The 20,583-nt window shown below is 38.7% G+C and overlaps 2 protein-coding genes across 2 annotated transcripts; both read left to right on the top strand.

The window, feature by feature from the left end:
• Positions 1-4,214: 4,214 nt before the first annotated feature.
• On the top strand, positions 4,215-14,402 carry PHAX (phosphorylated adaptor for RNA export). Its single transcript, XM_062600219.1, has 5 exons — positions 4,215-4,380; positions 6,163-6,782; positions 9,580-9,700; positions 11,031-11,114; positions 12,786-14,402. The coding sequence occupies exons 1-5, from the start codon at positions 4,276-4,278 to the stop codon at positions 13,053-13,055; spliced, it is 1,200 nt and encodes a 399-aa protein (XP_062456203.1). The 5' UTR covers positions 4,215-4,275; the 3' UTR covers positions 13,056-14,402.
• A 645-nt stretch (positions 14,403-15,047) lies between these two features.
• Positions 15,048-20,165, top strand: SPMIP10 (sperm microtubule inner protein 10). Its single transcript, XM_062600220.1, has 3 exons — positions 15,048-15,259; positions 16,110-16,218; positions 19,899-20,165. The coding sequence occupies exons 1-3, from the start codon at positions 15,225-15,227 to the stop codon at positions 20,103-20,105; spliced, it is 351 nt and encodes a 116-aa protein (XP_062456204.1). The 5' UTR covers positions 15,048-15,224; the 3' UTR covers positions 20,106-20,165.
• The last annotated feature ends 418 nt before the right edge of the window (positions 20,166-20,583 follow it).

Here is a 20,583-nt window from a genome sequence, read left to right as displayed (position 1 = left end):
GAGGATCTATAGTTCTCCAATGGGTTACATAATTTATCTTTTGATTTTCACAGCTACACAGCTTTGCTTACTGGTAATAGTATTAACTATAATTTATTTGCCCTTTAAGAAAAGGTTGTTCAAGTAATTGTGTCAAATAAAAAATATCTTTGGATAATATAACCAAATCAGTGCTCTAAAGTAGTCTGGCAAGGTTTGCAGGAAGAGGACTTTAATCTGAAAGTCTATTGCTAAGGTACTACATTAAGACTTTGCTTGACAGACTAGTCATGAGAGAAATTATTTTTCTGTGGGCAGATCACTACATGGGAGCTCAAGAAACCTAGATTCTGTTTCTGTATCTTTCACCAATGTGTTTCACAACCTTGGGAAAATGACTTAAGCTTGCTATGCTACATACGTACTCCACAGAGACTGACCTGCTTTGTAAAACACCTAAGGAAAACTGCTGCATCAGAATGAACCATTATTCCTATTATCATTATCATATGAAAATATATACTCTGGTCTATAAAAGCAAGAAAAAAAAAATACTGTGTACTCGGTTCAATAGCTAAACTTGTCACTAGTATCATTACATGCAAGATTAAATTCTCACTTGTACATGAAAATTAGGTTTGGATACTATAAAATTGGTATCAAAAAGGCAGCAATTCATTTAAATAGGAGGGAAATATATAAAGAATCTTGAGTAAAAGCAACTTGAATGAGAAGTTAGCATGTATATCTTTCGATAATACTTTTTCTTCAGCAAGATGATGAAATGTTACATCTATCCACAGAAAAAGCATAGTCAAGAGCAGTACAAGCTTCCTTCCTCTCCTTTGACATTGTGCCTTTACAACCTTGACCTCAGGAAACTGTCCTTAGGATGATACAGTGTATCAGTTTTCATAGCTATTTTTTCATTGTCGGTCTGCCGAGACTACCAAGAGGGTTCCAGCTGAAACTGGAATGACACCATCCATTTCTTTCACACAAGCCACCAAAAACCTGTCAGATAACAAGTTTCAATCACACCTGACCCACAGTGAACTTGTTTTGATCTAGTGACCCAGAAGTATAAAGCAGCTTCAAGTTGTTCTATCTCCTGTTAACTGTTACTCCTAATACAAACCTTATTCTTAAAAGGTTAATTTAGTATCTAAGATCAAATAGGTTCTAGTTGTCTGTACAGTATGCAGCATTTGATGAAGTGGGAACTTCAGCAGCTCCATCCATAGGTGCCTCAGAGAGAAACATGCTTTCAAAAGAGCACCTGATCCACTTAATTACAAGGCCTTTGTGGCCATAACCGTCATTCACTGGCACAATAAACCCCAGAAAGAACAGAAGCTCACAATTTTGTTTGAACCTGGCAAGATGCCTTGCAGAGATTATGAACTCAGATGACCCTACTGAAACTTCAGAGAGATCACCCTCAGAAAGTCTGATTCTGACACCTCTCAAAGGGATAATAAAAGACACTAGAGAGGTATACTACTGCATGTAGTTTTGTCACGAGACAGGTTTTCTTTCAGTGCTAAATACTGAGGTTTGGAACTCAGTACCTAGACAGAATATAGCTGATCTGGCCTGACAGACTTTGAAAGGTTGCACTGCTAATACATTTCATAATCTTGTGCACACCTTTATCTTTTCTGGATTATGTCTACGTATGCTCAAAGTAACGAGAAATGTGCAAGATGGCTTCAACTTGTAAATTGAATTCTAGCAAAAAAAAGTAGGACTGCCAAATGCTTAGCATGCTAACCGAGGCACCAAAGAACATGGTTTCTATTCCTAGCTCCTCCACAGATTTCCGCCATTGTTGTAAGTAATTAGTTCCTCCAGCCATGACTACTTTACTGGTCATGCGAGAAAGTGAGGCAAAAACCTGGCACTGTACCTGACTTGTCTCTCTTCTTCCATTTTGCCTCAGGCTATCCAAACAGTTCAGACTGACACTGTATTAAGTGGTGTGAAAATTCTTCTAGGAAGGACTCTGGGCCAAGTTATCTGCATCACACTGGGCTCTAATCTGTTATGTGGTACTAGCCATGCCAGTCATACCATTTTTGAACCATCCACTGTAGAATGGATGTAGATAAAGATGTGGTTAGACCTGCATAAAAGCTGAACCTAGGCCTGCACCTTCTCTCCCTGGTATGCCCAAGCCCATGTCTAAATTTAGGTACTCATGAAGCAGAAGTGTGAACTCAGGCCAATGTCTGAAATGCAGTACAGATACATCCTGTGCTTTTGTTCCATACCTGTAAAGCAGGAACAATAGCAGGAGAGCTTGGATAAAGCAAGACTGTGTATCAAGAAGCTATGTAAGTACCTAAGCCTTAATGGGTCCACTTGGGGTGCAGAAGATTAAAACAAAAAGTGGACTACTGACCTCTAACTACTGTATGATTTTTTTACTGTAATGCTACAGTATTAACTCATATTAAGCCTGATATTTTAGGTTTGTATTTATTAAAGTGAATTTCAGTGAGAAGAATTCTAATGTGCAGATATGGAGGCTGAAAATAGCTCATTTGGCAAGTTCATTTGGCAGCACATTCATGCTAGTCTGACAACTTGTATCACACTTGTTACGCCCACTAATGAGAGCACAGCTCAGAATCTGTGAAATTTAAAACTGGTCTCTAATCATTCTTCTGCCAAATGGGCAAAAGCGTTGCTCAAACTATCACTTGGACCAAAATTTTCAAGTAGACAGAAGAAGATCCATCCTAGTGATGCTCATGAAAGTCAGTAAGGGTATGTCCTCTTGTATACGAAAGTTTCCTTTCAGATATGTGTTTGCATACTACCTTCTTACTGTAGTACATCCTGCTCTTGAGCACTGGTCCCTTCAATATTCAACAGTGAAGCAGAACATTAATGGAAATAGACTCAGTCACCTGGGCAGAATTCTGCCAAAGACAGAAACCTCTACATTTGGCTGGGGTTTAGCTAAGTAGCTTATTAGTATAAATGCTTTTCTTGGGTGCCTTCAGTTTTCAGCATGCTTTTACAGAGGACTTGTCATTGCATCTGCTGCTTACAACTGTCTCTAGTTCTGCATGTATTGTGAAACACAGGGGGATTAGTTCAGGACAGAGCCTTCAATACTTCATCAATTTATATAGTGGCATTGCAACCACAAATCAACCCATTTTAAGATCCTCCTTGCAATAAAAGTGACTAGCAAATTGACATTCTGGAGCAACTAACGTTAACAGTTTTTATAAGAGTAACATCTTGCCCTCAGTCTTCCTTTCTGATACAACATCTGAGATTGTATGGCTAACCTACCACGGTGATTTTGCTAAAATGATCTGCATGCTTACTCATGCAGTGGTTAAAGCAAACCCATATCCCAATAAACATGATTTCCTTTGCAGGATTTCTGGCTCCTGCTGCACAGGTAAATGGACCAAATGATCATTTAACAGTTTCCTGAAAGGTGCCAGCTTTAACAGAACTAGCATTTCTACAGTGACAAGTTATCAGGGTAGTGAGGACTGCCCGAACTGCTGTTTCAGATCAGGTCACCCACAAGATAGCTGAAACAGCCCAGTATGATCCCATTTCTGGGTAACAAATGGAGGCAATGAATGCTTAGAAAAAGCTCTGTGGTAGTGCTTTATAGACGGATGCAAAAACCACTTCTCTTGCTAGGATTTTTCTAATTTGGGTGATACAGGACAAAAACCACCATCTAAATATATGTCAAAGAAAGAGCAATACCTCAAGAATCTGTTGCAGAAATCAGAATGGGCCATCTTACTGCCTCGCTATGCAACAGCTTTTAATATGTTGCTTCTTGTGTTGATGAAAGTCACTACGTGCCTCCAGCAGCAGGGCCCTGTGTAGGCCCTAACCACGGAGCACCGCTCCATGCAGACATGGGGTAAAGCAACCTAGCTGGATTTTTGTGTAAATTAACAAGGGATCTTGTTTGGTAGGCGCCCTTTTGTGCCACCTCGGCCATTTCCGTAGCGGCGGCGCTCAAGACGACGCGCCAAAACATCGTCACGAAACGCTGGCGCAGCATCGCGACAGCACCGCAACAAGATGACGGAGCCGCCAAAGCACCCACAAGATGGCGGCGCTACTCGGCGATGCGGCGCGCACCCCCGCCCCCCTTTCCCGCCCCCTCGCCGGCGGCCCCGACATGCACCGCGCTCTGCGCCATAGCTGCTATTGGCGGAGAGGCCCCGCGTGCGCGGGGCGCCCGGGCCGCGGCCACGCCCTCCTGGCGCCCGGGAGTCGCCGCGCTCCGGCGTTCGCGGCGGGAAGATGGCGCTGGAGGCGCGGCGCATGGAGGGCGACGTGGAGGACGGCGAGCTCTCCGGCTCGGACTCCGATATGGCCGGGGCCGGCTCTCCCGGGGACCCGCAGCAGGTGAGGGAGGGGAAGGCCGCGATGAGGCGGGCGCGTGCGAAGCGAGTCTGTGGCTCCAGCGGTTGTAACGGCTCCAGCGGTTGTAACGGCTCTCTCGGCTCTGGTTTCCCTCGCCGCCACAGCAGCAGGGCCGGCGCGCTGCCGGGAGCGGCGGCTGCGCAGCCCCTAGCAGCGGGGCGCAGAAGACGCAACCGGGAGAGCCCAGCCCTCCTCCCGCCTCCATCTTCCTCCTCCTCACACGCCTCGTCCCTCCTTTCGCGCTTGCTGCGCTGCCGGCCGGCCTTCCCCGCCCGCCTCTGCCTCCGTCTCGGCGCTGCACGGGGAGCTTCTCTCCTCCGCCCCGCGCGCACAAGCACGGGAGATGGGCTGCAGGCCGGGCTCACAGCCCTTCCGTGTGCCCGGGATGCCTGCCTTCGAGGGGCTGGGAGCCCCTGGGCGGTGCTCGCTCAGGAATGAGCTCCTTGCAGGCTTTCTCTGCCCAGCTGGGGAGGTGCCCGTGTCCTGCGGGAGGCGGCGCCCTGCTGGAGCCTAAACAACTGGGGTAGAAACGTCTTTCCTAAAGAATAATAGCTTTTTTTCGTGCCCTGGATCTGGGAACTAGCCTGTTTCTCTGATCCTTGTTTATTTTGGGAAACTGGTTGTTAGGGGGTGGGGAGCTTTTGGATTTACTAGGCTTTGGATTTGGTGAGCGAAGAAGAGCGTTCTGTGTTACGGTTGGTCGTTCCAGGAAAACTGTCAATAACATACTGCTTCCTCTTGAATTTAGAACTCTCTTGTATGTATCAGTTGCTAAAGAGATGTTTATTTTCCAGTGTCTCTTACAATTTTCATGTTAAGTTGCATTATGAAGTTACGTGAGGAACTTACGGTAGTATGAGGACAGGAAAAGACTTCAAAATAGGATAAATCAGTGTATGACATTGTATATGTAAGAATTTTTACTTTATTTGGTTACTTCTGTTTATTTGTAATGGCATTCTGAGATGTGTAGCACAAAAAATTAGGTATATATATTTTAATTTGTGGAGTTGTGAACAGCGTGCTACTATTTTGTGTTACTGAATACATTTTAACTTAAGAGACTTGTATTTCATAACGTGATAAAATAAGCTGAAGACTTCTGGTGTTCTCTTGCTAGTAGATAAAGAAGGAAATGGTGTTATAATGTTGGTGAAAGAACATTAAAATTAAGGGACTTTCTTTAACCCAACATTGAAAGAAGAGAACTATTTTTAAATATATGAGATAGTATAGAGCTTCATGAGAGGAAGTCATTGGAGGAAAACTAGAAATATTAGTATGAAAATGCTTACTGTAGAATGGTGCAGAAGCATGACCCAAAGTTTTGTGCACTAGGAATAAGAATTCTGGGTTATGTTAACCATGGTGCTTTAACAGACAGTGCAGCTTTGAGCAGGTTTGATTTTGGTGTTTTAGACTGCTAGTTAGAAAAGTGGGGAATTAGGCTTTCGTGAATATTCTTAGAGCAATGAGACTTAATTTTCTTAATCTAACTGTTAAGTCAAATTAGGTACTTATGCTATGTGTTTTCTATAGCAGCCATGCTCTTTCATGTGCAAGCATTCAGAATACAGAAGTTTCATAAGATGCTTCTGTCAACTGTAGCCATAAGATGCTTATAGAGGACTGGCCAGTCACATTAATCAGAATCAGTAATTTTTCTGTCCAACTATACACATTTTTTGACATGAATTGTTAGCTCCTTTTTTTTTTTTTTTTTTTACAGGAGTAATTGGATTAATGAATGTTTATTTCTTTCAGAAATCACATGATGGCAATAATCCAGTCAGACCTTTCCAGAGCATCATTTCATCTTGTGCGCCAAGTGTCCCTTATCGGACAACCAAAAGTGTGGACTCAAGTGATGAGAGCTTTTCTGAATCTGATGACGACAGCTGTTTGTGGAAACGAAAACGGCAGAAATGTTCCAGCCTTCCTCCTGCTAAATCTGAGCCTTTTCAGTTCACCCAGAGCCAGCAAAAACAAACTCTTCCAGGTGGTAAGAAGGTCAACAATATCTGGGGAGTAGTGCTTCAGGAGCAGAGTCAGGATGCAGTGGCTACTGAACTTGGAATTCTAGGGATGGATGGTAGTATTGACAGAAGCAGACAGTCAGAGACTTACAATTATTTATTGGCTAAAAAGCTAATGAAAGAAGCTCAGCAAAAGGAAGCAGAGACTTTAGATAAAGAGTTGGATGAATACATGCATGATGATAAGAAAACATTACCAATAGAAGAAGAAAATGGACATGGTTTTCTCAAACGGAAGCGGCCTGTAAAAGCTAGATTAGGTGAACGACAAGAAATGAATTATAAAGGAAGGTATGAGATAACAGAAGAAGATTCTGAGGAAAAAGTAGCAGATGAAATTGCCTATCGGTGAGTTTAATACAGTATTTCTTCACTTCCTTAGATATTGGAAAAAAGGTTTTTTACAGCTAAATGTTATGTCGTACCAGCTGTGAAACATGAGTGCCTTGGGCATATTTCCAGAATCCTATCATAGAAATATAGCATCACAGCTGGTACCTTGTAGAAAACCTCCAGTAATGCTGTCTAACGTCTCTGATACCATTTTCAGTTAGTTCTGAAGCAATGCATTTGACAAAGTCTAAAAGCTTTACATGTGGAGAGTTAAAATACCCTGAATTTTCTTGGAAAAGATCTACCAGAACAGTTTGCTTACTTGAGAGCACTGGCAAGGAAAAACACTGTTTTTTTTTCTGGCATAAATTGAGCAGTGGCTTTTCTAGATAAAGCTGTATTACCCCATGATGAAAAATGTGGATTTGAAGATGGACAACAGTGAACACCTGCTGTGATCTCCGTGAGAAAGTGAATGTTACAGATCTTTGAGGTTATACATGACTTGACCTGTGTAGAGATTTGGAGAGCACAAATCCTGAAATTCGGAGGTTCTTTACATACATGAAACATAGCAGCAAAAAGGTTTCTTCAGACACTTGTTTTAACTCTGGGCTGTGCCAAGCTTAGATGCCAATATTGAAATACAGTTTTGTCTCTTCTGTTGTGAAATTGCACTGCAGTTCTGTGGTAGTTTATGCCAGCCTATGGCTAGATTACCAAACTCCTGCCATTCACACACTCACTGTCACCCGCTTTTTTTTGCAGAGTCTAGTATTTAAATAACTTACACTGAGCCAGATTGGACTTTGGCTGTCTTTTTTTTTTTTTTTTTTTCCTTGGGGCAGGGGAGGTGTGTTGAGGGTTGTTTTCAGACAGGTTAGTGTGCAGAACCAGTTAGCTCCACAATTCCTTTCAGCTGGCACTGGTAGCACTGGATTAATGCTGTTGAACGTCACTGTGGTCATTCTTATTTAGAGTGACTTAATCTGATGGTCTTTTTTCAACAGATAAATTACTCATAACAGCTATGTGCAGGGGACAAAGTTGAGGACAAATTTCTGAGTTTGAGAATTTACAGCTTGTCACTTGTAATAAACTAATCTTAATGAAGCTCAGTAGAACAAAGAGACAAATATAGAAGCCTTTTTTTTTCTGATTCTTATTATATAGCTGTTCTGAACTGGATCAATAGGATTGTGGTTATACAGATAGCCATGTTGCTTTTAAGGTGTGCTGTACCATTTATACCCAAATAACCCTCTTCTTGTGCTGCCCACACAGGGAACTGAAGTCAAGGAGCCTTCCTAACTGTTTTGTACCATTTTTTCCCCTCATCTTGTTCCATTCCTGTTGGGCTGCGCATCTTGGTGTTAAGGCATATATGGAAGGGTTGTGTGCAGGGGCAGAATGAACACTAGGTGGAGAGGTGACTTTAAGACTGGCACTACTACTAACAAAAGTTAACAGTTTAACCAAATTAAGGAATCCTGTGAGGGGGAATTTTTTCCCTGTGAGAGTGACAGAGCCCTGGCACAAGTTGCCCAGAGAGGTTGTGGAGTCTCCTTCTCTGGAAATCTTCAAGGCCTGCCTGGATGCAACCCTGTCTACCATGCTCTAGGTGACCCTGATTGAGTGGGAGGGTTGGACTAGATGATCTCCAGAGGTCCCTTCCAACCTTACCCATTCAGTGATTGATTCTGTGATTCTGGTTACGCTAAAGTTCTCAGTGTCTTTGAGAAACATTTCCCTTTCCTCCAATGATTCATAATTTGTAATTCAGTCCTGTAAATATTTGAAATGGCTTTTAACTTCCAATGCCTAATAATTCATTGAACTCAGTGAGATTAATCCCAAAGTATAAAGCTTTTGCATGGTTAGGACAGTTGTCATTAAAATACGAATTTTAATGTTTGATTTGAGGTAACTTTAGTCATAAAACTGAAGCAGCTGAAGCTAGCCTGGTTGTTCCTTATATGGTTGATAATATAAGTGCTGGGAGACCTTTTATTATACTGTTGTTGCAACACGTGCATTTTTGTAGTGTGGTAATGCTACTTTTGATGCTCCTAGGTTCCATGGTTTTCAAGAAACTTTGATGGTTGATGGAAGGGGTCTGTTAGTCCCCAGAGTTTGACACTGCTGAGCTATAATGCTTAAAACTCTGCATCTTTGTAATTAAAATATGAGAATTTAGAGTATTAACTCTTGCTCTGGAAAAGCTGTTTTGATTTGTGGACTTACGCTTTTTGTCCAGTGGAAGTACAGATTTCTGCACAGTGAATTGAGGCCATAAAAGCCTCTCCCTTCATGCAGAATGAGGAAAGTTTCTGTTCCAGGACATCATTACTAACAAAATAATGCAATTTAACTCAGTAATGCTGTGGGCCTTTTGGGGGGGAGGCTTCCATTCCCATATGATAGGTTATCATAGATTATCCAAGAGACTTGTTTCTTTTATTATTATTATTATGTAGACCTGTCTGAATTGCACAAGATATAGAAGAGCTGTTCACTCACTGTAGCCTCCAATTAATATGTTAATATACATGTTAATAGAATGGAAGACAATCACTCAATTTTTATTGAAACAAACTATAAAAACGCATACAAATTACAAAAATGCATACTATGTATATCATTGTCTCTTGGAAGCTCAGGATTTTGAAAGTAAACTTAAAATGCCAGTTGAAGCACACTGAAATGCATTCTATCCCACAAAATAAATTATTCATTATTAATGTTCCACGGTCAATTTTACTTGAAGTTCTACTAACTGTAAATATACTTTTTCTCCCCTCCATCTCAAAAGGCTTTGTGAACCAAAGAAAGATTTAATTGCCCGAGTAGTGAAAGTAATTGGAAAGAGGAAGGCTATTGAACTGCTTATGGAAACAGCTGAAGTGGAACAAAATGGTGGACTGTTCATAGTGGTAAGAAAGATACGATATTGTGGGTTTGGGGATTTATCTACTTGCAGAATACATATGTAATACTATTGCGTAACTTTTACGTTTGAGAGGTTTTTGCAGGTTCCGTTCATTCATTTACTTTTACCTCTCCAGGACTCTTGCCTGAGCCATGAAAATCATTTAACAGTAAATGCTAATGTAATCTTCCAGCAGGGCTTGAGTAAACAGTGAGTTGAATGAATGTGGAAATTGTCCAAGTCTTTGGGCTAAAATCAATAGCTGATTTCAATAACATTTCATTTACCTTGCCTTGGGACTTTTCTTTCCACAAACTAAAAGTACTGGACTCTAAAGCTTGAATAAAAGCTTGTAATTTTAGGATCCAGGTGTTGCATCTGGCCAGATTAATTCAATAAGCTAGGTGGGTGTTGACATCACTGACCTATTTACTATGTTAACCAGCATGCCATCGGAAGTCCGAATGTACTATGCATTTCTAATGTCACGTTTGAAAAGCAACATTTGAGAGGTAACCTATAAGCTTTAATATTGGACCATTGACTATAAAATTCATCTTGTGTATCTGAAGAGCAAAAGTGAGTACTGATTTCTGTTACAAGTCATAATAAAAATACTGTACTTACTGCTTAGGTTATCAAATTCTGCATATGTTTTTGTTAAATGATGAGCTTCAGTGCAGGGGTTTTTTTAAAAAAATGGAAAGGGAATCAGTAAATACTTTCAGGCACTTGTATGTTTGTGTATATATATGTGTACATATATTTCTATCATCAAAAAAAATTCAGCTAATGACTTCTGTTAAAGCAAAAATAGTCTTGAAGGATTAAGATATTTATCAACAAGTATTTGCCAAGGAGATGAAAGAATACAACTCCTAGTGGCACAGATTAATTGGCTGAAAATCAGAGTATTTGAAAGGCAAATGAAGTATGCTGTTTTTCTTGGCTGGGGATTTACCAGGCTGATAAAAGAATATGGTGTCTAGTATTGCAAGAATGTGCTTTAAAATTGAACTTTCTTGTTCTTAGAACTTTTGAGATGTATTTTATTTTGTTGTGTAACACAAAGGTATCTCCTTTAATACGGTATCAGGGCATTGAAGTAACATACACTTCAGTTTTATTATAGAGAGATGACTGTTGACCTTCTTTTAACTGATTAGTCACAAACAAAAACTAACCAGGCTTGTTCTGATGTAATATCTAACAAAACAGAGCTTAGATTTCTGAATTCTGTCTCAGTACAAAGCATTGTTGTAGATGATGTTTCTATATCAACACTTGTAATTAAAGCAAGCTTAAAATATTAATTTACACTTTCCCTTATGAAGAATGGTACTAGAAGAAGAACACCAGGGGGAGTTTATTTAAACCTGCTGAAGAACACACCTAGCATCAAAGAACAACAAATCAAGGTAAAATCATCAAATGATAACTGATTGTCAAAAGTAAATTTTGTTTTTTTTTAACTGGAAATGTTCTGATGGAATCCTTTCCATAACTTTTAGCAGGTTTAACTCTGTATTTCGAGGTAAGAATATTTCAAATACACCAACTTTTCATATTAAAAAATATTAGCAAAAAAATATTTCGCAAATTGCCATTTCTACTACACAAAGAGAACGCTTTTTATGTATGATGCCAGCTGCTCTGACTGCCCACCAAAAACAATATAAAAAAAATCATGCTCTCACCTGTCCAGGGATGCTGTATCTGTAGCGCCTGAAGGAAATCTTATTTTCTCCTTGATTTGTGCCTGCTGTTGTATTTTCCCCTCTGGAGCTCAGCCTCATTGTATGTGGACTGGATGGTGCCCTCTTAAAACAAGATTTTTGTCCTATATTCATTGTTGCAGCTATAGCATTAGGCTGTACTTCCACTTAAGTCAGATTCTGGTTTGAACCTAGACTTTCTTGCTCATTGGCCAAATCTGTGGTGTTCACCACTTCAGTCTGGTGAGCTTATAAATATTACAGCCTTTCTTTTTATAATATGAAGTAATCTGAGATAATGTTTTCTGCATTCTATTGAGACAAGTTTTGTTTTTTTCATGCTATTTGCCACTTCATAGATCTTCAAAGAATGACTCATTTATTTCACTTGTATTTGGGTATTCTTCACTCTGCAGATCATCCTAGCATCTCATTTTTTGAATTGAGAGAGGAATCAGCATAAATTATGATTGCCTGTAGTATATTTTTGAAAACTTTGGTGGCTTACAGAACTTGCACGAGGTTGTGAGTTTGATCAGTCTTTGCCCCATCTCAAAAACACCCAAAACAAACAAACAAACAAACAAAATCAAAAAAGCTCTTCCACCTGCCTTTGTGTTTGAGTTCCTCATTCTTCTCTTGCTGATATTGGAAAGTGGTTTTTAATGAGGCAACATTTTCCACTATGTACATCGTTTGATGTACAGAATGAAACAGGAGTCTATGGAAGAAATACATACTTCTGTCATCATAGAGATTGTCGTATGCACAACTCTCCCAGATTTGCATGTCTTTAATGTTTGACTTAGCAGCTTTTAGTGAGGGAGAAAAAAGCTTTAATATTTTCCATATGCAGTTTTTAATAAACTACGTCAGAAAAAAAATCAGGTAGCAACACTTAGTTCAGCTGCATGATCTGCCCCTTAAAATGTAGAGGAAACTTGTAACAGTCGTATTTTACAGTAGAGAAAATGAGGTTCACATCTTTGACAGTAAAGATAGAGACTTGGACTCAAATTTCAGTTCTGGAGGAAAGTTTGTTCAAGGTGTCATAGAACCTTTTGGCCCTATTTTCTCTACAGCCTACCCCCATAAATTTTTTTTGCAACACAGAATAAAAAAACATTTCTTAAATGTGCAGTTACATGATAGTTTGAAATTGAGAAATTATGTAGCTGTAGAACTATTCATTTTTCTTAAATGCGATAATATATATTTTGGCTAAATATTGTTAGCTAACATTAAATAGCATTAAATATTGATGTTATTTGTAATAAAAAGGTGGCTAAATATCTAGAGATTTAAAAAAAATATTTATGTTTTATTTGGCAAGCACTACTAAACTGAATATGCCGGCCTTTTTCTTTCTTCAAGGAAATCTTCTATCTGGAAAATCAAAAGGAGTATGAAAACAAAAAGGCTGCTAAGAAGAGGAGAATACAAGTTCTAGGGAAGAAGATGAAAAAAGCCATTAAAGGGCTTAACCTGCAAGAATATGATGATGCATCCCGAGAGACTTTTGCTAGTGACACAAATGAGGCTCTGGCTTCTCTGGATGATTTGCAGGAGGGACATCATGAAGCAAAGATGGAATCCGAAGATGTTATTGAGATTGATAATGCTCATGATTTGGAGATCTTCTAGCTCTCAGTGTACTTGTTAACAAAGTTTCTGTAAAATATATTAAATCAACTCTTTGTTATAATTCCATGACTTTTTGTTTTCGTAAGTTGCAGAAATATGGGAAACACTTGATGCTAAAGAAAATGACATAATTCTTCACTAAATTTAACACTGTGAAGGATGTTATTTGTCCTATTGTTTGCTGTGTCCTCAAAAATTTTTAAGGTTTTCTAGATAACAGCTCTACTTCACCGTGTCTGTTCCGTAGGAACTTTTTTTAGCCACGTTAAGTTTAGGAAATAAGGCTGTGTTCTAACCAAATGCATCATATTTAATCTGTTGAAGTTAAAGTTATGAAAAGTAATGATCAAGTAGGGACTGCTAGTTGTGGTTGAGCAGAAACTTTAACTGTATTAAGTTTTGGCATAAAAGATCCTGTGTTCTTGATGTGGCAGTGTATTGACAAAACAGCAGTATTTGTAATATGAAGACCTGTAAAAGCAGATAGGTTTCTGAAACAAACTAAATTTTAATAGTGAATGACCTCTTAATAACAACCGTGCGAATAAGCGCTATCAAGCAATGTATGTTGTAAACCACTACTGCAGGTTTTAATCCTTCATACTATAACAGTTGTTTGAGCTTCCTACCTGTTCTGTCTAAGCTTTTTCCATACTTAATACAGACAACTTGAATAGATCTTTTTGTTCTGAATCAATCATAATGGAACTCTTTGAGTCGTTAGACTGTACTAACTTGTATTCCCCTCAAGGGTGTATTTGCTCAAGAGCCTGTATGCAGGTATAAATCCTTTACCTTGCAGTTCTTGTTTCCATGCTTCTTCCTCCTGTATGCAGTAGAAATAGTGTAAAACTCAAATTCTAAAGTTTTTATAAACTGACTCTTTTGAAAACAACAGTATACAAGAGGGAGATAATTTTTACTTGAAGCAGAAGACTTGCATAGTTTGTAAGTTTTGAAGATAACTTCTATGTTGCCCATCCTTTTGCGAGGGTAACAAAAGAATGAGACATTGATAACATGTATGATGTCTAAAATACTTTGTCCCTAATAAGTTGTGTTTTCTGTGAATTTTGTGCTTTATTTTCCAGTATAAAATATTTCTGAAATACTAATGAATGAATTCACTTTCAACTGTGACGACAGACTTCTGCGCATAAGTTTTGCTTACCTGGGAGTCCTTGGATTTCAGAAGAGAAGTGTGTCACTGGGAATTTTTAATGTAATTACAATATTGAACAGTTCGGTACTCTTATCAGCTGGTATTTACTAAAGCATGTGGAGAAAGGACTCTTAAATTTAGAGCATATTCCATTATATGCTTTACTAAATCAAATTTATTCGAGAGTTTTGACCTTTCTGCATCTTTCTGTTAATATGTCTGAATTCCCTATTATTAAGAAGTTGTTCATCAGCTGTGAAGCATGTATTTGCTGGAGTGTTTCCTGCCACTGAAGTAGCAAAAGGTTTTGATTTTGATTATCTTTCCTAGCAAAGCTGTGATGATCAGCTTACTAAACTGATTCGTCTGTAAAAAGGAGACAATTTTTGCACCATTTGGTTTGGGACTGTAGCATTTGCTACTGGCTTTGTGAACCCCTTATCTCCTAAAATTCTTCTAGATACTGTCAGCATTTCTTTTTATATTATGTAATTTGCTGCTAATGAGGACTGTATTTTTGTAATTATTAGGGGGTTTTTTTAGTGTTGATTTCTGACGTAAAGTTTACTGGAACAGTGTATGAAGTCCTCCTCTAACAAAGAGGATTATGCTGAATGTATCCAGCATTCCAGTGTCTGACTAAATGACCTTTGACTACCTTAAGTATTTTCTCTCTCTCTCTCTCTCTTTTTCTTTTATTACTTTCAGCATGGTCCGTGCAAAAGAAATAGGGGGTGGTTGTGTTCTTGTTATCGAAAAGATTGCATTAAGCAGCAACCAGTTTGGTGTAGTGCTGTGGCCAACCTTTGAGTTTGCTGGGGGAGTCGCAGGGCTGAGCATCCCTTGTGCGCAGCCTGGCCCCAGCTTCAGCCCTGGTCTTTGGGCTGTGCGTTGCCGTGCTGGAACGCGTCTGCGTCGGCCCGGCAGCGCCTGTGTCACAAAAGCCGCGTGCGAGGCAGTCCTGGAGCTGAGAGCCCTGCGCCCTGGAGCCTCGTGCTGCAGCTACCATGGCTTCCGAAGGGGCAGATGCAGATACGCAAGGGTGAGAAAGAACGCGTGGCTTCCTATGTTCCTTGTCTGATTCTCTTGTCTGCACCTGACTGAGCTTGCTGGAAGGTGTTGACTGGGACATTGGTGATCATCATCATCTTCATCAACTTTCCTCTCTCCCCCTCTTTGTTTTCCTCTGCTAAATCTACCAGGGAATAATAAGCAGGAAGGGTAGAGATTTTTCTCTTACAGTTCCCGCTTACATTGGGCCTGATGAGTCTCTCCTAAGTTGGTACTGACAGTTAGCAGCCCTGTAGTGTTAGTCATCCCTGGCTTTTGACCAAACTGGACTATGGGGGCTGTGCTCTAGCTAGGAACTGGTATTCCTGGCTCTTAGATTTTAGTAATTGATGTTTTACAGACCAAAATGTAAACAAAGTATTCTTTTGTTCCTAAGAGTTTTCTCTGGTAAGCATCAAAATTACTACAAATGCGGACTCTCTACTGCCAGGATGAATATCACTTCCCCTCTCTTAAGCTATAAGTGTCTGTAAAGCGAGCTGTATCATGCCTGAAGCAGGTAGTGAAAATGACAGAAGTATGCTTTAATTTGAAAATGTAAGGCTTGTTTGTGAGCAATCTTCTTTTTTTTTTTTTTTTTTTTTTTTTCTTAAGTCCTAAATTCAGGTAAGAAACCAAATGCTTTTTAGTATCACAGAAAAATTGAATGGTGTTTTATTTATATGATTCTGTTTTGCAATGGATCATGAAAGGATTGTCACTTTAATTACAGTGTTGAAGATTCTCCTTCCCCTTCTGTATACATTAGTCTCATACAGTAACTAGTTTTCCTTCTCAGACTTTATCAGATGATCTCATTAAAATGTGTCTGTGTCCTCCAGGCTTGTTAACTGCCATTTGCCAAAATTCTCAAGCAAGCACGGAATGATCCCAGAGCTTTATGTGATGCCTTGGAAACAAGATATGAAGAACAGGAAGTTAATTTTAAAGGTAGTGAGACCAGGAGTTGTTTTCCTACTGTATGCTGCTTAATAGTTGTTTCATTCCTCAAAGAGCTGAGCATCTGCAGCAACTCATATGGAGTTCAGGTCCAGAAATTATGCCATGCAGCAATGTTTTTGCTATTCTTTCTGTACCATGTTGATACTAATGACAGGATGTTCTGTTCTGAAGCTTAAACTCTCTAAAACATGTCTAAATCTTTTCTTGTTTCTCTTAATTTTGTCTATATAATTCTGAAAAATCCAAACTAAAACACTTGCTAGCATCCTTTTAAATTACATTCTTCTCTATTGTAATAGTCACTTTGCAAAGCATTAGTGTTTACTTAAGATTATCTTCCTGCCTGTGAGGGTTTCTTTTGTTTTGTTTTGTTTTTTTGGTTGACCCATTCAGGAAAGTGCTAACAAATCAGTCAATTAGAGCACAAGCATGTAGGGTACAACTTGAACTGGATTCTGAAATGAAGGGATATAGAGGAACAGTTGTAAACAGTACAACTTCCTGCTTTTGAGAAAAGCAGTCAGCAATAATCCAATGTTTTAGAAATAATGAAGTATTCAGAAAATTTTAGGGAATATCTTGCAGTAAAGGTGAGAGGAAGTGAAGAAAAACTGAGCAGAAGCATTAGGTATTTGAGCAATATTGTGAAGGTATGAATTACCTCGGTTATGGATAACCGAGTCTTAAACGGTAATGCCAGAGTTATGGAGCATCAAGGCAAATGTGAAATCTGACATGGAAAAATAAGTGGAGGAGATGAAGATGGGTTTTAGTGTGTTTCTGTTCAAACTGTTTTGCTTGATTTCTTACTAAGAAAGCCAAGCAGCTGCAAGGTTAGGGTAGACTAACTTCTGCAATAGGCTAGAGAGAGTGCACCTCTCAGTATCATTATTAGTGCTATTAATGCCTAAGTAATTATTGATATAAATTAATACTAATGCTATTTATATCTGTTAATACTACTAATATTAATTAAAAAGCTTCTTAATGAGAAGGAAGTAGCCTGAATGGTGGAATAGAGCCAAAATTAAGCTATTAGAAGGTTCTCTGTAGCCCATAATTAGAGGTAGAAAGAAAATGACGGAGAAAAAATAGTAGGGAATATCTATCAAGACACTGTAGGAATGTGGTAATCAATACAATATCAAGTCTGATACTTAGACCAAGGATAGTTGACAGGATAGAGGCCAGAATTAGCAGAACTACTTTGCTTTGTTTTGTTAAAAGGTTTCTGTGACGTTGTCAGAAAAAAATCAGGAAAATATTTTTGTGAGAAAAATCAGAGTTGCTGAGGCAAGAAAAAGAAAAATACTCCCCCACCATTTTAAACATTTTGAATAGCATGTATAGTGGTAATGTTTAGCAAATTAACAATCAGTGAATTATTATTTATGGAGCTGAAATCTTCTGAGGATAAAGTGATGACAATTCTTAACGCTTTCTTTTCCCTGCTTCAGATTCCATTTTTTCAGGATAGAAGGACATCTACAAAAATTGCCAACTCCTTCCTCTTCAATTTAATTGAAAACAAAACAGTAGTAATTCAAGTTTTTAGAGGATTATGTTTACATATATAAAATGTGTACACACACATGCACATTTTGTACAAAAATGCACCTAGCAGAATTTATTGAACAGTTGTGACAGCAATAATCTCTGGCAGAGGAGTGGAAGCTGAAATTGTTAACTTTGTGCACTGTTTCAGTGAATTCCTCTGGGACTAATTGGACCGTGACTCCTTTGTCACGAGAAACAGCTAGGTACAGAAATGTCCAACTTCCCAAAAGAGACAGCAGGTCACATAAACAGCAATACTCATACAGATAGATTTGTTGAGGACTGGTTAGTGTCAGGAAAATCTACTGAGAGCTGGAGAGGGAGAGGAGGGGGAAAACAGCAATGGTGAGATATAAACATGATGGAGAAGGTGAAGAAAAAAAAACTACATTAATTATGACACCTGCTATTATGGAGGAATTGAACTGCTGTTGTTTGTCAGAGTATAACCAGCATGGAAAGGTGGACTGGGCAACTGAGAAAACATGTTCTTCAGAAGCCTGTTTCAAACTATCATAATTGGCTATGGCAGCACTCATTACTTATCCCTTTAACTTCTGATGTCCTTCATGCAGCTCTTGCTCTGACGTGAAAAACAATAATTTTGTTTTTTCTTTCACTCTTGCTTTTTACATGTCTGGAAAAGTTTGCCAGAGGTGCTCCTTTAAAGTTCAAAATCTCTTGATGCAAGGAAGAGAATTATATTCGTGGCTTCAGCAAATATGGGCTTATTAGGTATCCCTCTCTTATTCCTATTTGTCAGCAACAGTTCAAAGATGCAGGCCTGTATCTGAACTGCTGGTCCTTCAGTGATTCTGATAATACCCAGTCTTAGAAGTTTTGCATCATAGTACACTTAAAGGATTCAGCAAGCTGGCAGAGAGAGGCGAAGCTTGCAATTTTCTAGGACTACCTCTTTGATTCAGTAGGCAGCTGGTGAGCGTGTTGTACACAGTGGGAACCTTTGTAGGAACTATGGCATCGTGATAATTTGGATTTACTGCATTCTATCTTATCCATGGTCTGCTAGGCCTGGGAAATGCTTGCAGAACAATGTTTCCCAATTTATGGAAAGGACATTTTTAAAGCTTTCTCACCTCTTTATCTGCAATGCTGGTAGATGCCACTTTTTCTAAGATGTGGAAGAAAGAGGGAAGGCTCAGCTATGATAGGCATACTATGTCCTAGCCAAAAATACTTCCAGAAAAAGAAACATCTAGAGCTAAATACTGATGACCAATGAAAATGAGAAAAACACATCTGGAGTCCTATAAGGGGACACTAAACAAGTAATTATCCAAGACACTTCCTTTGAGATCAAAGTTGGTCATTTTTGGTTTCAGCCTAGAGATTTGGGGGGGGGGGGGGTAGAATTAAGGCAGAATAACAAGTTTTTTCTCATTTCGTAGGAAAAAAATGTTTTTTACCTTAAACATTACAATGCTTAATTATGTTTGAATATATTAGCATTCATGTTTAAAAAATGCCCATGTTAGTTCTCATTCAGGAGAGAATTCTTTGCAAAGAAATGAATTAAACAATGTCCAAATTCATATTGTGATTCATTTTCTTTAACTGAGGCCAAAATTCTGTCAGTATTCTAATAAGTATGTGATTTCAGTTGCTACTCCCATGAACAAAGTGATCCCAGCAATGTGTAGTTTTACACAGAGACCTAATAACTACTACAATTAACCTAAATATGCAAAGCATAGAATTAAAATTTGTTCAATTTAAATAGGCTCAGATTGTCTGACTACATACGTATTTATGAATGTGTTATATTTGCATACTTCAAAAGGTACGCAGATCAGCTGATGATGAATTCTCATTTCTCTAAAGGAACTAACCGGCTGTGTACGCAATTCTAGGGTATATACTCTTTAAGTGCTGACTATACATTTTTTAAATATGTGCTAATAGAGGATTCTTTGAAAGGTATTGCCCAAGTTTTTTCCAAAATTTTCTTGTAATTTGCCTCAAATTTACATTTGTTGTATCTTTTTTTTCAAACAATCACACTTTTTTATAGTTATTACTTTATCCTTATTGTTAGCACTAGATGGAGTTTTTCATTGACAGCCTTTAACTACTGGAATTTCTTTATTCAGCATGCAGAACTTGCTGGAATATATGCTGGAGCTCTAGAAGATAGTCTCTTTTTGGAGCACCGGGAAAGACTTTGCCATGGAGAAGAAAGAAAAAGCCTACAAGAAAAAATGCCTCCAGAGATGTTGATTGCTGATATCCCCATATATTCTCACTTATCCAGATACCAGTCATCTGTGATTGCTCTTGCATGCAGGAGAAAACTCTGACCTGCTTTTTCTCCTTACGCTTACAATCAGGTTTAAATTGCATATAAGACTAAATCAAACCATTCTGTGAACTCTTGATTTTTTTTTCTTTTTAGAGAGTAGTCAAAATAATTGCTTTAAAATTTGACCAGCTGTCATTGATAAGAGATATAAGAACCTAAAATATTTTGGACTCAAGGTTGTGGTTGGAAAGCAGAAAGTACATGTAGATAGGTATGTTTCTGAAGTAGAAGCAAAGCCTGGGATCCTTTTCAGCTCTTTACTGGTTTCCAAGATATCAGTGGCAGCACAATCCCTTATCGTCTCCTCTTTCCTTTTAAAGTCCTTTTTTTTTTTTTCTTTTTTTTTCCTTTCCCTCCTCCTCGTCCTTCTGGAGATGATTTTTATGAGCCACCTTACCTCATTTTCTGTTTAAGCAGTACTTCTATTTCTCTGTTTAACTCAAACATAAATAACACATTTTTGAAAGATAGGCAGC

This window comes from Rhea pennata, chromosome Z (genome assembly GCF_028389875.1).
Source record: "Rhea pennata isolate bPtePen1 chromosome Z, bPtePen1.pri, whole genome shotgun sequence".
Lineage (NCBI taxonomy): Eukaryota > Metazoa > Chordata > Aves > Rheiformes > Rheidae > Rhea > Rhea pennata.
This window is presented reverse-complemented; position numbering and strand designations above follow the sequence as displayed.

Coding starts and splice junctions, on each gene's coding strand:
- PHAX (XM_062600219.1), top strand. CDS start 4,276: ATGGCGCTGGAGGCGCGGCGCATGGAGGGCGACGTGGAGGACGGCGAG. Junction 4,381..6,162: donor CTCCCGGGGACCCGCAGCAG/GTGAGGGAGGGG, acceptor TATTTCTTTCAG/AAATCACATGATGGCAATAA. Junction 6,783..9,579: donor GCAGATGAAATTGCCTATCG/GTGAGTTTAATA, acceptor CCATCTCAAAAG/GCTTTGTGAACCAAAGAAAG.
- SPMIP10 (XM_062600220.1), top strand. CDS start 15,225: ATGGCTTCCGAAGGGGCAGATGCAGATACGCAAGG. Junction 15,260..16,109: donor GCAGATGCAGATACGCAAGG/GTGAGAAAGAAC, acceptor TGTGTCCTCCAG/GCTTGTTAACTGCCATTTGC. Junction 16,219..19,898: donor ACAGGAAGTTAATTTTAAAG/GTAGTGAGACCA, acceptor TTCTTTATTCAG/CATGCAGAACTTGCTGGAAT.